This window comes from Crinia signifera, chromosome 6 (genome assembly GCF_055691185.1).
Source record: "Crinia signifera chromosome 6, ASM5569118v1, whole genome shotgun sequence".
NCBI classification, from domain to species: domain Eukaryota; kingdom Metazoa; phylum Chordata; class Amphibia; order Anura; family Myobatrachidae; genus Crinia; species Crinia signifera.
In genome coordinates this window covers 69,394,907-69,413,719 of record NC_139222.1, presented here as the reverse complement: position 1 = coordinate 69,413,719, position 18,813 = coordinate 69,394,907, and the positions used below count along the sequence as shown (strand labels likewise).

At 41.5% G+C, this 18,813-nt stretch overlaps 1 protein-coding gene across 4 annotated transcripts in view; it reads left to right on the top strand.

Moving 5' to 3' along the window:
- The window catches only part of DLG5 (discs large MAGUK scaffold protein 5), a 123,957-nt gene extending 105,816 nt beyond the window's left edge, over nt 1-18,141 (top strand). For all 4 annotated transcript variants that reach the window (XM_083146254.1, XM_083146256.1, XM_083146255.1 and 1 more), the window contains 6 exons: nt 1,750-1,946; nt 3,084-3,227; nt 3,368-3,495; nt 3,597-3,706; nt 10,693-10,802; nt 14,942-18,141. In XM_083146254.1, coding sequence (XP_083002380.1) covers nt 1,750-1,946; nt 3,084-3,227; nt 3,368-3,495; nt 3,597-3,706; nt 10,693-10,802; nt 14,942-15,045 — 793 coding nt within the window. In that variant the 3' untranslated portion in view covers nt 15,046-18,141. The remainder of the gene's footprint in view (nt 1-1,749; nt 1,947-3,083; nt 3,228-3,367; nt 3,496-3,596; nt 3,707-10,692; nt 10,803-14,941) is intronic.
- Nucleotides 18,142-18,813: the final 672 nt, after the last annotated feature.

Sequence of the window (18,813 nt, the reverse complement as noted above, 5' to 3'; positions counted from 1 at the left end):
TAACACCAACACCAGGAAAATAATACCTGAATCTACAGTCGGCAGTATAACCATAAAGGCGACAGTGCTACATGTGAAATTCAGATGTGCAAGGCTATAGTGTGCACCTCAAATATCACGTATAATAGTCCTGCACATGACTGCCTACATAATTCTTATGATACCATAGACAACAGATTCTCAAACTCGGTCCACAGTGCATGTTTTGCAGATCTCCTCACAGAATCACAAGTGAAATAATTAGCTCCACCTATGGATCTTTTAAAATGTGTCAATGAGTAATGAGTGCACCTGCCAGTTGACCTGGAAACTGAACTGTGTGGGGTCCTGAGGACCAAGTTTGAGAACCCTTTACATAGATAAATTCCCTTTGCTATCTGATACTTACACTGCTCAGAAAGAATTAATAAATATTGGGATAATGAAAGGAGACCGACTTGTGCAATTATTAACAAGACTTCTTTCCAACCTCTCTACAATGGGTAATAACAGAGAGTCAAGGAATTTACACAATAAGTATCAACTAAAAATACACTTTTTGATACTTTTTATTAGAAGAACCCTTGAACTACTACAATTTCTGATACTGCTACAATCCTGCAACAGTTATATAATAACTGTAACAAATCACTTTAGCCATTTAATAGAAAAGCAGCAGTACAGTTCTACAAACTAAAAATTGTATCATTTTTTCTTGAATACCACTCTATGCATATATGCATATACGCATATACACTGAACCCCTCTGGTATAGAAAATACTTTATTATCCCCTCCAGTAATATATTTTCAAACATTATTAAAGAATGAGATGAACAAAGTGACGCCACTCAAAAAAACACCTAGCCCTATACATGTAATTAAATACTTCTTTTAATAACTTTTAAATATTTCACATTATATAATATCTTTTATTGATAACATTAAAAGTTATAATTTAAACAATTCTTCATTGAATCGGTGCGCCAGCAAAGACCATCTTTCTCTTCTTTGTTGTTCCATATTCCATTGTCCTTTGCAGCACCCCCAAAATCTATAACTGAATACAAAACAAAATGCTAATTGGGGATATATCTCGAGTACAGTGAGTACTAACCAGGACAGAAGCTTCCCATTCCCCCTTCCCTTAAACCAGAGGTTCCCAAACTTTTTTGAATCACGGCACCCTAGAGCAAGGGTCCTCAAACTGCGGCCCGCCAGATGTTGTGAAACTACAAATCCCAGCATGCCTTGCCACAGTTTTAACACTCCCTTATAGCAAAACTGTGGCAAGGCATGCTGGGATTTGTAGTTTCAGAACATCTGGAGGGCCGCAGTTTGAGGACCCATGCTAGAGTATCAGAATATTTTTCAGGGCACCCCTAGGCCAAAGTTTGTTACCAAGAATAAAACAAAAAAAAAATTAAATGAAATAAGTTGTGCCTAAATGTCATCCTTAGGTCCAGTTATGTGGTGAGGAACACGATTTACTTCTGTTTCCCCACATCTTTTATAATTGGAATCCCCAAGCACTGATTTTGCCTGTTTCATTGGCCATAAATAATTTGAATTGGTTCTGGACCACCAACCTGAGGCACCCCTGCAAGTGCTCCGAGGCACCCCAGGGAGCCTAGGCGCACAGGTTTGGAACCACTGTCTTAAACCCTTGGTTCATCTGTAGTTACAATTTACTGTATATATAAAAAGTACATAAAAAATACACCGTAAATTTAACGATTTTTTTCATTGCTGCACCTACCATTTCCTTTAGGATGGAACAAGAATTCTCCCGCCGCCTCAGTGTCTCAGAGGCACGAGATGACAGCGCTGCAGGCAAGACTCTTTCTGCCGCTGCCAGGAGATCTTTCTTTCGCAGAAAACACAAACATAAACGGAGCGGGTCTCGAGATGGAAAGGAACTTCAAGGGCTGGACACAATTAGTACAGATTCTATCCCCTTCCTTGATGGTGAGAGACCTTGTGATATGTGTAATACAGCTGTGTCCTCATTCATCCAGTTTGAATACCCCATGCAGCACCAGGTATGAGTGCTCCACCAGGACCTGTGCAACTGCTAAGGTTCAATGTCTTTATTTGCACAAAATATCTTGGTTGCATAATGTGGCTAGGAAACTGCAGATAAATTGTGCATACTGTGTGTGATTGATTCTGTATATAAAACAGAGCAGAACAGTATTTTGAAAAATGCAGCCGCAGTTTCATTGTAGCACTTTGTGTACAGGTTCAGTGACTTATACCCCTTTTACACTCCCTTGTAGACCCTGGTCAGCGGAGGTGTAAAAGGGGTTAACCCCTGTCCCTTTACACGGGACTTCTACCCAGGTCCTGACTAGGGTAGAACACGGGCAGGACCTGGGTAGAGGGCAGTGTAAACAGGTTGGGTCATCCGACCCGGCTCCCGTTTACATCAATGGGGGAAGCCCAACCTTCAGACCGCAGCGTCCGCAGGTTGGATGGGGGGCACACACAGCTTCCGCTGCTGTCTGCTGTACTCTGCAGACAGAAGTGGAGGCAGAGAGGAGGTGAATGAATGCCTGTGTACAGCATCTATTCACCTCACAGGCGGGGGTTGGGTGGGTGCACGGGTGCTGGGGGCAGCTTACCGTGGTGCTGGGCTTGCCCCCAGTGTGGCGATCGGTGGTCCTGGTGGGTTGATTGCCGGTCCCAGAACTTGGAGATAATGTCATCTCCAAGTGCCGCCTCCGTTTACATTGCAGGTACGCACCACAGTGTAAACTGTGCAAAATCCTGGATCTGACCTGGCTTGGATCCGTGTTCCAAATGACGGGTCGGCTCCAGGATTTGGATGTAGAAGGGGTATAAGTAGCACATACCTATACAATTGTCATATGCCAAATTAATCAGTAGTCTCCTTGTGTGTCCTAAGACACGTTTTCGAAAAGTCAAAGATGCCCAATGCAAGCCAGCTGGCATGCCAATGGAGGCTGTTTGACCTGACTGTAGCAAAGATGTATGAGGACATTTCTGTATGTGACAATAAACCTTAGGTGTGTATTGCCGCAATAATAAAAACTTAAATTTCTATGTCCTCTGCAATCACATAAATCACTTCTCTTTTATTAGAGTCTATGAATTTGGCATACCAACGAGTTCAGAGGGTGGACTGCACCTCTCCGCGCCCTGTGCTCCTTCTAGGACCGTTAGTTGATGCTGTGAAAGATATGCTGGTCAAAGAGTCCCCAGGAAGGTTCTGTAGATGTCCTCTTGGTAAGTACCCTTACTTCACTTAAGACTTCACAATCCCCTCCTGTGTCCTAATTGCAATGACTGTTTATGATCTCAGGTATAACTTTGATAATTACCTTTATATATAATATTTATCTATTGGTTTTTTTTTTTTCTTTCAGAGGTAATGAAAGCCTCACAGCAGGCCATAGAACGCGGGGTGAAGGACTGTCTCTTTATAGACTACAAGAGGAGAAGTGGTCATTTTGATGTAACCACAGTGGCTTCAATCAAGGAGATCACGGAGAAGGTACTTTATTACTACCAGGCTCTGTCTACTAAATACAATTAAGAGGAAGGCTGCAACACGTACCCGACTCTTAAATTGTTTTTTTTTTTCTGCTTTTCTAGAACTGCCATTGTCTCCTGGACATAGCTCCTCATGCCATTGAACGGCTTCACAGCGTCCACATATATCCCATAGTCCTTTTTATCCGGTACAAAAGCACTAAGCAGATAAAGTGAGTATATAGTACAGCTGTATATGTCTATCTCACTTAAGTCAGATTTTCCAAACTTCATTACAATCCAGGTTATAAGGATATCCATGCTTAAGCACAGGTGGTTAAATCAAATTGACTGTGGTATTAATAAAGTCACATGTGCTCAAGCATGGATAGACTTAAAACCTGGACTGTAATGGCTGAGCTTTTGAAACTGTGACTTACATAAGTACATCATAAATGATCTGTAATCAGGGCTGCCAAGAGAAATCCTGGGCCCCGGTACAACAGCGTCACGGGGCCCCCCTGGAGTGGCGAGCAACAGAAAAGAGGTGTGGCCATTAAAGGATATAGGGGTGTGTACCACACCATATACCCTTTATGCAACACAATAGTAGACCCCTTATACTTGCCCCTTACACATTATGCTACACAAAATTCAAATCGATTACTTGCCGCCCCATTCGTATGCAGCAGTGTGGACAGAAGCGTGGGGTGGTGGATATGGGTTGCGCCCATGGGAGTAAGGGGTCGTGGCCACGGATGGGCAGATAGCGGCAGGGTCCCTGCGGAGGATGGGAACTAGGCAATAGCTCCCATCCTCCGCAAGGACCCCACTGCTGTCTGCCCATCCGTCACAGGGACCCTCTGCCCCCCTGCGCTGCCCAGACCCCTATGCCATACAGCAGGGGTGGCCAGCCCACGGCTCCTCTCTCCAAGATCTGTGGCTGGCACGATCATCCCAAGCTCACACACGCAGCAGGGAAAGCGGCAACAGTTCTTTCAACCTGCTGGCAAGAAGCAGCAGATGCCACTACTTGCAGTATCGCCGAGCTGAGCTGCCGGTATCTGCTGTGTCCCCCAAAGCTACAGATCCGGCGCCAAGAGCAGCTGCATTGTGATGGCCAGCGGTATGTGCACCTGGAGGGAGAGGGGGGATTGTGTCCATTAAACCTCTTTAATCTCATGTGATCCTGGGCAGTATGGTCCCACCCAGATCGCATTCCATATATGATCCGTCATAAATGGGCCCCATGTAGCCTGTTCCCTTCACACACATTGGAGGTCATTCTGATTGACCACAAAGCTGCAAAATTTGCCGCTTTGCGGGTCATCTAAATACCTCAGATTTCACGCATGCGAACGGATGTTTTACATCATCGATTTGCAGCTTGTGTGCAGGGCAGTGCGGTCGCCGACCATCAAATGATTTCTCAAGCGCTCACAGATCTAAGTCAGTCTCTGCTGTCTTAGATCTGTGGCGCTCCTGTACGAGAAGAGGGCGGGCAGCTGACATCCGGTGACATCAGCTGCCCTCCCCCGGCACCCACGTCATGGGAGTTCCCATCGGCGCAACCCATATCCACCACCCCAAGCTTCCGTCCACACTGCTGCATGCGATCGGGCGGCAAATAATCGGTTTGCTGCGCCCGCTCACACAAAGTGGCTGCACATGCACAACATCGCTCCCCTGTGTGAATGTGCGGGGGAGCGAACCAACCTGAATGAGGGCCATAGCCTGTTACACACACACATAGCCTGTTACACACACACATAGCCTGTTCCTTCACACATACAGTACATAGCCTGTCACACACACACATATACATACATAGCCTGTTACACACACATATACATACATAGCCTGTTACACACACATATACATACATAGCCTGTTACACACACACACACACACACACACACACACACACACACACACACACATATATACATACATACAAAGCCTGTTACACACATATACATACATAGCCTGTTACACACAGACATAGCCTGTTCCTTCACACATACAGTACATAGCCTGTCACACACACACACACACACACACACACATATATACATACACAGCCTGTTCCTTCACACATACAGAACATAGCCTGTAACACACACACACACACACACACACACACACACACACATAGCCTGTTACACACACACATATATATATATATATATACAAAGCCTGTTACACACACACACACACACACACACATAGCCTGTTACACACACACACACACACACACACACACACACACACAGCCTGTTACACACACATATATACATACACAGCCTGTTACACACACATATACATACATACAAAGCCTGTTACACACACACACACACACACACACACACATAGCCTGTTACACACACACACACACACACACACATATAGACATACATACATACATAGCCTGTTACACACACACACAGCCTGTTACACACACATATATACATACACAGCCTGTTACACACACATATACATACATACAAAGCCTGTTACACACACACACACACATAGCCTTTTATACACACACACACACACATATATACACACATACAGAGCCTGTTACACACACACACACATACATAGCCTGTTACACACACACACACACACACACACATATAGACATACATACATAGCCTGTTAGACACACACACACACACATAGCCTGTCACACACACACGCTTTTTGTCTGTTCCCCCTGTCCATAGCCATGCATTGCGGGCGGCATTACCTTTTGAACCAGGAACTTGGAGCAGGAGCAGGACAGCCATCGCTGACCGGGCTTAGGCAAATTCGGGGGCGTGGCCTAATCGCGGACCCGTGGCCATGCCCCCTTTTAAAAAAAAAACAGTTGTTTTTTTTTGTGTCGGGACCCGGGCCCCCCTGGCAGGCCTGGGCCCAGGTAAAATGTACCCACCCCCCCTGCCTCTCGGCGGCCCTGTCTGTAATGTAACGTCTATGCATTTTTTACATTTGGAAAATTGTACCCAAAATGATGGTTCCATTCAAAATGAATTTTTTAAAAGTAAAACCTGGTATAATTTATATCTATATCATCTATATATATGTCTAGTGTGTGTGTGTGTGTGTGTAGATAGATATATGTAGAAAAAGATAATATATATTTTTTATGATTGTATGTAGCCCTTAGAGTTGCCTATAACACTCCAGGTTTTTTTGTAATATCCTTGGCGTGCTCACAACCAAGTGAATGACAGGTCCAAATTACTAGTTCAGTATATCCAGTATGAAACAACCAGTAGATTAAGATTTATGAATTCAAATTAAATATTTTATACCTTGGTAAAATGTTTGTCCACATTTAATTAACACCACAGCAGACCAGAACATCCAAATTGCAATATTTGTGGCAAAACTTTCCAAATAGCTGCAATGGGCAGCTATAGTATATGTTAAAGAGCCTTTATGAAGATCTTTGGATATAAAGAGATTTCCACTTAGAGACAAATAATGGTTTTTACACCTCGTATAGCAGTCTTTCTGTTTTGCCCCTATATGCATACTTTCACTGTATAGTAATATGACCTACTGATGGCAGTAAATGTTCTGTATAGGATTAATGTTGATCAGAACATACTCTTCTGCCAAACTTTGTGCCCATCCTTAAGCCTCCACTTGGGACCGTGCCTTCTCCCTTATTTCTCTTCCCTGTACTGGCCAGTCAACAATGCCCAGGCAGAGTCATGCTTCCTTCTGGTTTAGCTTCCTGCAGCAGACAATGGTCTCTGTTGTCTCATTGATGGATAGACTCTGTGATACCTCTTAGTGGGATTCCTCCATCTTCCAAGGGCAGGTGAAAATTGGACTTCAATTTCCAGCACCCAGCAAAACCTGACATTCTTCCATTTCCTTGTTGAAACGCAAAAAGAAATCTGTACTTTCCCTCTCTGCTTCTTTTAACAGCTTTCATGGGAGAGCTTAGCAAAATTCAGATTAGCATTTCCAAGTGCTATATATTCTTAGAGGAACATTTGTATAAGTGGAAACGGCACCTTGTGTGAATGCCCTTTTGCGTCATTTGCTAAGGCCACCACCATTTCCCCTGATTCTGAGGAGATTGTTAAATAGATTTTCATCACTGCTAAGACATCACTTATGCCTGTCTCAATCGCTGCTTGTCCCATATGGTGGATGAGATATGGGCTGAGTATCTTAATAAGCAATTACAGTCGAGGACTTCCCAACTAGACTTTTTGCCTTAAGTTTACTTGACTAGGTAACTTCTGGCCTACGTGGATAACGCGGTCATGGAAGCATCATAAAGCTTGTCCCATATTTCTGCTTTTACTGCTGAAGCCAGGTGGACTTTCTGGCTTAAACGCTTGGGTCTAAAATGGCATTAAAAGCTTTGACATGCCAGATGATGCCACAATAAAAAAATAAAAAAACTTTTAATTCAGTGAAGCCCACACAACCCAGAGGACAGAGTTTTCAGTCCTTTTGTGTCTCCATAAGGACATGCCGTGCACCATCAAAAGGATATTTTACAAGTAATCGAAGAGGGTACCAGAGAAGTGGGCAGGTCAGACACTGCAGATGTTCTCACCCTACCTGGACAGGTCCATGGTGGGTATCCTTCTGCTGTGTGTGATAATTGGGGGGCTGCTTCTTCAAATAAGTGAGTTGGGGAGGCAACATCAGTCAAGGTTATATTATAGACCTCTTCACCCTCTTCCCAGGTGTTTTTCTTATGTCACTTCCATGGGAAGAGAACAGAAGTCTCTCACTTTAGAAGTCCGTTTCCTTTCAGCTCTTCAGAAGCCACCGATCAAAGCTCTGTATTTGATGGATCTGAACTTTTTTAACTTAGAAAATTACTCTTCTGGTGATGCAGATTCTTTTGGTCTTTTAGACATCGTCCAAGCCCTGTAGGTCTATATGGATTCTGCATTCCATATGCATGCTCTATGATGCACACAAGAGGTTTTCCTAGAAGGATCATGGTGACTATCTTACAAACATGTTTTTGAAGTTTTCCTAATTCCTGATCATCTCCTTACCCATTATACCAGGTCAGTGAGCAATCTTGGGTGGCATGACACTAAGGCTCTGTGGAGAAGTTATGCAAAGCTGCCATTGATCCCATAATTTCCCGAAGTTCTAAAAATGTCCCATTTTTGCTGAAAAAAGCCCCGTGTCTGATTCCTTTCAAGGAGTATATACTGCCCTTTGGAGCCATTGCATCTTTCAGCAAGATCTGCGGGATGCTCCTTTTTGGTACCTTTTCAATATGTGTCCCTGTGCTTTGACTCCTGCAAGGTCATTTGCTCCTAGCTTTGTTTTTGCAACACTCTCTCCATAAATATCTGTATTAATAGCAAGCAAAACTTCAAGTGATGAAAACTTCTCAATAATAGAATACTGCCCTCATAAAGCTATGTGTGTGGGACCCAAAATACAAATCTACTATATAATTTGCAGGTGTGGCCAAAAAATACAGTCTGCAGATTACAAGTCAGTTTGTGGTTTTCCACTGACCTCAGTAACCGGCTCCAGTAGGACCCAGCTGCATAGCTTGATCTGCCCAATGTGACCACATACTGTACACTTAGAAGTGGGCAGCATTAGTCACTGTTTTGGGTATTGCCCACACACGGTTACGTTGTTCTAAGTTTGGGCATTCATTACAGACCTACAAAAATACTACCAAATGTCGTGTCAGAACATATTTCTTGCAATGTCAAATGCCAAGTTGATTTCAATTTTATATAGAAATAAAAAAAAAAGTTTACAAATATACCAGCAACTGGAGTATATGGTAAATGCTTTTTGCGTTCATGCCATATAATGGACAGTAATATGTCCGTTTTCTTAATGGTCTTGAAACTCCCTTTGACACTATACAGAATATTTAATTTATAGATTTTTTTTTTTTTTTAGATAGACACTGTAATTTGTGGGAACAGGACAGCTCTGGGTTTCTAAATTTAAAAAAAATGCATATATGAACCTAAAAATAATAACAATAATAAATGTAGAAAATCCGACACTGGGTAGGATGTAAAGCTGAACTCTGAGGTTTTTTTTTTTAATGGGGCATTAATTTACAAGGCAAAACCATGGCATGTAAATGACTGATTCTTAAAAAAAAAAAAAAAAAATATGGATTTGCCCAGCATCCTGCTTGGCCACCTGACTTACGCCACATTATATCCCGCCCACTGGCTCTCTCTACTTCTAGTACATTCATCGAGCTTTGCATATACAGAGTCCATGCTTTCTTGCGTTACAAGCGCAATCTTGCAAATGATTTTTATTCGAGACCAGATCAAAAAACCCAGACAGTTATTAAGCATTGTTTCCATGTGACATGAATCATCAGTTGCAGACTCTGCATTGTTCAAGCCAAAATCAACATACAGCTAAGCTGCAAGTTAGGACAAGCACTAAACAGTTTTGAGAATCGCTTGACAGTGACCCTTTCATAAGTAGTGCCTGCCTTAATTCCAATATTGTATTTCTTTCCATAATTTATTTATAATCGCCAAACCTACTTTCACATTTCTGTACCGCTTAACATCCAGGAGGTGGTGTGATTTTTATGAAGCTTTTGAGTATAAATATGCCTGCTCTCTACCTCTTTCACTTATTTAGTGACGGTTTGTATTCCACAATGTCAATTAGTTGCATTTCCACAATATAATGTGCATATTGGGCCTGATTTTGATGATTCGCTCCCTGCGTGTGCGCACAGGGGAGTGATGTTTTCCCTATGCACATGTGCATTTGCTGGATGCGAGCAGGCATGGCGCATTGCTAGTTCGCCGTTCCATTCGTACCTACCAGTGCGCATACCTCCCAACAGTCCCAATTACCGCAGGGATGGCCCGGTTTTCAGGGACATTCCCGCATCCCTTTTTCGGCCTGCAGTGTCCCACAGTGGGGGGAGGCTGTGTGGAGTCTCCCCTGTCGGCTGCTGAGCAGCAGTGAATATGGTTTGGTTGCTGGGGCCAAATCATATGATGGTCATCAAATGATTTGGCCCCAGCAACCAAGGCTGCGGGTGAATGTTTATGCAGCCTCGTGGAGGGGGGGGCTGTGTAAGCAGCGGGCGACGTTTGAATTTCACCTGTGGATTAAAGAGTTGCGTGTAGACCAGAATAAGGTCCATTTTACATACAATAATTTATTCTTGTGCAAGATCTCCCTAATTCATTAATCTCTGCATTGTTAATAGGGAGCAAAAGGACCCAATCTTTCTAAGGGACAAAGTGACACAGAAAAATTCCAAAGAGCAGTTTGAATCTGCGCAGAAAATTGAACAGGAATACAGCAAGTATTTCACAGGTGAGGGCAGTATTGCAGATCCCTACAATGTTACTGTATTTACATATTTTTTGTTGCTTATAATCAGCGACGTTTGCGCTTGTTTCATAAAATCTGGTCGAGGAGACATTTTGAACAGTATTAAATAGTTTTCTAGCTGAAATAAGGCAAAATATTTAAGTGAAAAGATATTCAAGTGGCGCCTAATAAAACAAAGAATTCCAATTGAAATTTTTTTTTATATATAATATTTCCAATAAAAAGTACAATTCATACACTAGATCAACAATGATATAACATAAAGATAAATTAGGTAAATAATCCAGGGGTATAATAAATTAATAAAACAACAACCAATATATAAACATAATAATGCAAACCTCCCCAGAAGTGTACTTCATTATAAGGGAGTATGCCCTATTAATCCAACTCACCAGATGATTACAAGCTCCTCCAAAGTCCTTTATCCGGTACTTGTGTATTATCAAAGCGCCCATGATGTTGATCTTAGTACATCGCATGCGATATAGCGACATGCGATGCGATCGCATTTGATTTTTAATTGTACAAGCACCCTGATGGGTGCATACAATGTTAAATGGCCCCAGAATGTTAAATGCGATATTTAATTGTACATTTTGCCTTTTTCACGCGAAAATCACATCGTATCGCATGCCATCGCATACCCTATTTAGAGGTATGCAATGCGATGGGCGCTGTGATAATACATAAGTACTCTTTATCCAAATAGGGGATAAGGAGGTTGGAGTAGGATTGCGGGTTGGTATAATGAACCTTCAGCAAACCACTACTACTGTAGGTGGAATACTTTTACTAGGTGGCCTAGATTGGGCTTCATTGTGAAGATGGTTGTTGCTAGACACATTCACTGAAGTCCACAGATTTGACGTCTATTCATACTAAGCTGAAAGTTTTGGGTGTAAGGTTTTGTGTACCACTATTTCAGATTGTATCCACTCACTGGTACAGGTTTTGAGAGTCCCCAGTATCTACTTTGTTAGAAAAATAATGAAGTCCTGGCAGTCTGAGGGTAGAAAGAGATATTGAATACTCAAGCTTGTGTACTGTGCCACTATATTTTATTTTTCCAGTGTCCCTAATTGAACTCAGAGCAATTTCAGTATTTAAATTAATTCTGGACATAAATCTAAAAATAAAAGAATGAGGTTACACTGAGCTGGTTTATAAGGAATTAAATTAAATATTTAAGAAGTAATTGACTGAAAGGAGGCTTCTGATCAATATAAAAGGTTATATTAGTGTAGATCACATAATCAAAAGTTAAAGGTTATATATAATTTGAGTGCAATCACGGCGGTAGTCATGTAGGGCACGGTACACTTTTAGGTACAGTAGCCAACATTTTGATGATTTAATTAATCATCACCACCTTACATTTATACTTTTACCCCACCACATGTATCAGCAGCAGCTGGGGCTGGAATACAAGCACCTACTAATGACGTTTCCCAGAGCCTGTTGCCACAACAAATGTAAACCATACAAACTTATAGCAGATCGGTGCTACCCAGGAACTGAAAAATGACTATTTTTCAGTTCCTGAAGTTCAGATGATCAGGAAGTGCATGATCAGGAATGGCGTTCCAGAACCTCTAATAACACTTAGCAAATGGTCATTTACAGGCTGCATTCCCTTTTCTACACACTGGAGCTGTGGTGTAGAATGCAGGTAATATCGGACATTTTGCAAAATCTGGCCAGCTGCTTATGGTCCTGACACGAGCTTCTCAGGACCCTGAGCAGCCAGCTATATGCCGTAAAATGGGCTCAACACCAGGTGGGGGTCTCCTCCTTCCAAACGGCCCATCTGCTGTTTTCCCATGGAGACTCCAGGAGAGATCTTGGCCTGGCTTGTATGCTCAAGCAGCCAGCCTCAAGCAAATGACGCAAAGCCTGGCAGATCAAAATGTGAGTAGCCTGCAGACAGTCACTCAAGCCACCATTAAACAATTTATCAGGCAGACTTTGTTTTATCTTTTGTTTGAATTTACCCCTCTACTAGTCCCCTTGTACACCCCTCTGCGAGTCCCCCTTTACACCATCCCCTGCCAGTCCCCTTGTATCCCTCACTGCTAGGCTTCCTGCAACCCCCCCTATGCTAGTCCATGTGTACCCCCACTGCTAATTCCAGTGTACACCTCTCTGCTAGTCCCCATGTACACCCCTCTTCTAGTCCCCCTGTACTCCCTTCTTCCAGTCCCCCTTAACCCACTATCTGCCATATGATAGATTGACATATTGTATTGAAAATAAAAAGTTCCACCAAATGTTAGCATTTAAAAATGTTTTACACTGTTTGAAGCCCCACCCTCACAAAAGCTCCACCCACTCGACTCCTTCCCACAGAGTTCCTGAACCTATTAAATAGCACTGGTGTAACCTATTCATTACAATTGGTGTTCAACCTGCTGTAGGCCGGTTGATGAGATAAAAATTACATTTTGTTGTACAAATCTATAACCGATCAAGAAACCACCATATTGCTGTTAACAGCCATCTCCCATTAATAAGGTAATGACAGGTAAGGTTATTTAAACCTTTGGTCAACCGTTCTTGTGAGTATTAAAATGCTCTGTTGCCTAAACTTGTAACATCAGACTACATAACACAGTCAATTCAGGACGTCCTTTGTAATAAGGGGCCATAAATGGTTAATAATACAACCGATGCCCTCACTTGCAACATAGTTATGCTTCCCACTAAAGCAGGGGTTCCCAAACTTTTTTGAATCACGGCTCCCTTGAGTATAAGAATATTTTCACGGCATCCCTAGGCCAAAAGTTTCTTACCGAGAAATTTTGGGAAAGAAAAGCAAAAAACAATTGAAATTAATCCAGAAAATTAACATCCAGAGAATCCCACACTTACAGGATCATTATTAAGAAAATGTTAGAGGACTGTTTGAAGCATTGTGTCTTCCCAGAAATGTAATGAACGGTTCTGTGGACCCTGCCAAATCATAAATAAATCCTCTCTATACTTGACCTAAACAGCAATGAGTATCACAGTTTGTATTTTCTAACCCTGAGGACAATTAGAGATATATACAATATGAAGTCGAAGCATTTCCTTCTCAAAAGAGAACATTTCAAAACTGGCTGTGGCCAATCTGATTGTTTATAAGTGGAAGGACTCGGAGTAATTCAATTAATTAACCCTTACTTATTGTATCGCTTTGCCAGTCTTCATAGAAAATGTAACTCACTTTAGAAAGAAGCTGAGCTTGCAAATTTAGATGACCTTCACATACAAGTATATAAGACGCTACACAATCAAAGAAAAATTACACTAATCTGTTGCCTGTATGCAATTCAATACTAATGTGTGTCATTTATTGCTTTTTCATAATCACCACTTAAACCGGAATTCAATTAGCTGCTGTAGATTACCGCTAGCTAGTTGATCCCCCGGGGCTGTCCAATTAGCCCTGAAGCCAGGAGTTATCAGGGATTTTTTTATTTCTCCTGCCTCAGTGGGTAGAAAAAATGTGGCAATAACTCAAAAAGTTAACGGGTGCTGCGTCCCTGTTAACATGCTGAAAACATCACAGCTTTGCATTAAAAAGGATATCTATTGAAAAATGGAATTTAACTGAATAGCCACAAGCATTAAAGCTCATGACTGTCTGTTTCTTTAGTCAGTGCCAATTTACTGTGGGTATTTTAATACTGCCCTTAGTATTTAATGAGCGGATAAGTAACAACATCCTAAAACTTAAAGTTCATCACTTGAAGTATTTTCAACAACTAGTTTTGCAGTGGCTTTCCAAAAAAAAATCTTCAAATGTGCAAATTCTTAATTTATCCAGGCAACATTGGTTAACAGCAGATCGCCGTTTCAGTTCTCACATGTACCTTTGTCAATATACTTTGCAGATGACCCTATAGCTGTATTTATATTCCAGGGTGGTTCAGAGGAGTTAAGGCAATGCCATGTGGCTTGTCTAAAGTGATCACATTTGTATACAGACTTCTCTATAACCTTCAAATATTCTATTATTGTGTAGTATCCGTGTGACCTGGTCTTTGTTCCTAGTATTTATGATAGCATACTTAGAGCTCTGTACTTTGTCTCTTGTTAATATTTCTGATCTCTAAAATATGTTTTCGTTTACCCAGCTGTCATACAAGGGGGTGCCCTGTTCAGCATTTGCACTCAGATTCTGGCTGTTGTGGATCAAGAACAGAACAAAGCTCTGTGGATCCCAGCAGGAGTCTTGTGAGGTTCCCTGTATTCCATACCACATCACTATGAAGTAAAAGGGCAATGACCAGTCTGTACCCAGTGCGATCTTCAACTTAACTGTCACTGAAAATATAGAAGAGCCATGGTTCAGACAACATGGCAATATGAATGGGTAAGCCACTGCACCACCAAAAATATTCCAGCAATCCGTTAGTTAGTGGTAATCCAGATTCAAGGAAATTTGGGCAGAGAATGGCTTTATACATCTACATCGCCCCTGAGGATTTGAACAGTAGCCAGCACTGAAAAGCTATTGGACAAGGGTGGTAACTGCTTCACGAACATAATCTAGAGGACTGTGGAAAAACAGAAGCTGTCTAGTACGTGGAGGACAGAAAGGCTGTTGAGTGCCGTCAACACATAAGTGACTATTAATGAGCTGCTCTGATTACAGGGGACCTATGTTGAAACGCTCAGCAGAGCTGTAGTTTATGCAGGTCATTGTGGGAGCCTTTATGTTTACTTTTTTATTTTTAATTCCTCTCCCCCCCCCCCCCCCCCCCCCCCCCTTCCTTTTCAGAACACTTTAGGTACTTGACGAGGGGTTATAACATGAAGAACTATTTGTCACCAGTGTATCATGTCAAATGTAGCCTGGGTCCTGTAGTAAAAAACCCTTCTATCAAACCATAACCCCATAACTGCTGGAGATAACTAACATTAAGTTTCTTCTGCTGATACTTGAATAAGGGGCTTGTTGGCATGCTCCGAAATCTGTTTCTTGTAGACCGGTTTATGTGACACTACATGTAACTGCACTTTTTTTGGGGGGGGGGGGTAAACTTTATTGAAACATGCCAGTTGTTTTAGAAAAGTAAATCAGAGTAATAATCCCATCATTGTGCTGCAGAATACTTGTCAAGATCTGTGGATAGACCAATATTGTGAAATGAATGCAATGCACCTACTATGCCTCTTTTCAGTGAGATGAAGACCTTTTATACACACATAAAAAATACATTCTGTGTTCGGTATGGGTTTAACTCTAGAAATCGCTCTCTCTGATAAAAATTTTGACTTGACTGTCTTGCAATGCGGTTATCCACTAACAGGTTTTTATACCAAGCATTGCTGCCATTCAGGGCAGGAGGTACAGAAAAAGGACTTTACACAGGGATATTGTGAAGTTTAACCCCAGCATAAGTTCAGTACCTGGGAGCTCTATAGCCAAAATATTAGTACTCTTCAAGGTTGTTTATGTCTTGCATGAAACTTTGGTTTGTTTTTGTATTAATATAATGATTTATTCATAAATTAACCAGTTCTCTTATAAACATAAGTGTCATTTTGGAGGGGTAAATTTGCACTTGCGAAGCAGTGAAGAAAAACTCTTTTTAAAGGGAGTCATTAGGCAAACATGTAGCTCTGGGTTTTTTCTTGTTTACAAAAATACTGAACTGTCAAATGCATTGGTCTTCCCCTAACCCCTCCCCAGAAAGATGTACAAGATCAGTTATTTGGTACTAGTGTTCATCTAGATCACTTCATCTATTAATGATCATCATTTTTAAACCAAGCTTCTGTACAAGAGCTAAGTAACAATGGGGCAGATGTATTAAGCCTGGCGAAGAGATAAACTGGAGATAAAGTGGAAGGAGATAACGCACCAGCCAATCAACTCCCAACTGTCATATTTCAAACATAGCTGATTGGCTGGTGTGTTATCTCCTTCCACTTTATCTCTAGTTTATCTCTTCCCCAGGCTTAATACATCTGCCCCAATGATCTTAATGGGTCGCTGGAATTTGGCAGTTTCCCTAAAGGTGGTCAGACTTGGCAATGAATTGCAGGATCCCATTTCTACCACAGCACCACGAAGGGAAAGTGTGGACAAACCTTTAACTATAATGTACTGCAATGACACAAAACAAGTTAGGCAGGCCATTCAACTAAGGGACTATTCCCCAATTGCGATCCGATCACCAGTCAACAGAGTCTGATAATCAGTGGATTTCTTAAGGGGGAACATCCTGAATCACCATTTACAGAATCGGTGAATCAAGGTTATTGGATTTTGACGATCACCCAACCCAGTCATCGGCAGAACTGGAAATTGCCCCTATAGATGCCATGTATGGGCCGCATTTAGTGGCCAAGAGTGTCTAAACTGGCCCTCGAGATCTACCACCAGTACATGTTTCCCAGGCCACCTGTTGAGCTGTAGAATGTGTCGGTTAGGAATGAATGCAGCACAAGTTTGAAAATGTTAGTAATGACTACACCTGTACACTTTGTAGGTGGTCCGGAAAATGTAAACTGTTAGTAGATCTCAAGGACTGGTTTTGGCACCCCAGGTTTAGGCTGATACTAATTATTATTATTTACTTACTCCCTCTGAGACAACAGCGTACGCTCAGCTTCGATCATGAGCGCAGAATAAAATAACAGTGTATATTTTAGTAGTATATCTGACATTTTGTAACCAGTTTTGACAGTCAGACCTATGGAAGATATGATCTCAGTGAAATGTGTAGTGTTTGCTTCAAAAGCTTCACCACAAGCAACAGTAAGTTAAGTGTGTATTAATAGTATAAGTCTGGACACATACTGTACAGGTTTAATGAATTGCATCATCCTGAAAGCTTACGTTTCCTTTAAATTGTTATTTTGCACTACTTGCAACAAGAGATTTATGGGGTCAATATTCCATGTGGATGATAATGAGGTGCATCTCATGTTTAAGCAACAGAAACATTTACAGAAATATAGCAGTAATATATATGCTAGTGTTTCGAGTGGGTCTGGAGTTAGCTATGTACGGTACATACCTCTTAAATGATGAAAAGAAGTAGCATTCAGTTTTTACTAAATAAAAAAAAAAAGCCTTAAAATAATTAATAAAACATCAAATTCTACATTGTGTGCAGTTTTATGTGCCTACATGAAGATCTGGTGCAGGAATGATTAAGCGATTGTGGCTTTCGGTAAGTTGACATTAATACCGGCGCTACCGACCTGTTGACACCAAAAGCAAATCTATATACATCATAGTTCTACTACAAGTAGTTCTAAAAACAGGTGACAGTGTTTTATTTACGTTGAATTAAATATATGTTTAAATATATTTGTTAAATTTGCCACCGTCTATTATTTTATTTTTTTTGCATTCCCAGTTATTTATCAGTTGCTACATCACACATACCGGCAGATGTGTCAAACCTAGTGAGAAGTGGAGTCGTTTTCCAACGCAACCAATCTGCTTCTAAATCCGCTTTCCAAGACTGTGCTATTTAAGTGTCAGGCGCTGATTGGATGCTTGGGACAACTAGTCGGCTTTACCTCTTTCCAAAGTTGATTCATCAACCCCTACAGTGTTGGTAGAGGGATGGGGCAACTACTATAGCCGGCATTGTGGAGTAAGGCGCTCTAGGGTGTTGCGTAAAGTGTGGTTTTGTCCACTCTTACTGTCTGGGAATCTGAAATTTAGAAAGGTATTTATCCCAGTGCTATGGTGATCCACTAAATATGCATTTTATAGAGGGTTATGGGATGAGGGTGAACACTTTAAAACAGAATTGCTATTTGTGGCACTTAAGAGCTCTCATTCATTGGTAGAATTGGATAAGTACGGTAAAACCTATATAATGAGACCTTGCTGAGGCTTGTAGTAAGGCACACAAAGAAAAAAAATGTCGCTAGACATTCCTAATTCGAATTTGAATAAATTTGGCATAAAAAAGCGGTTTTGTGCAGGGTTATGGGCACCACATCCATTACCTCATTGGTTATATTTCTAACATTCTAA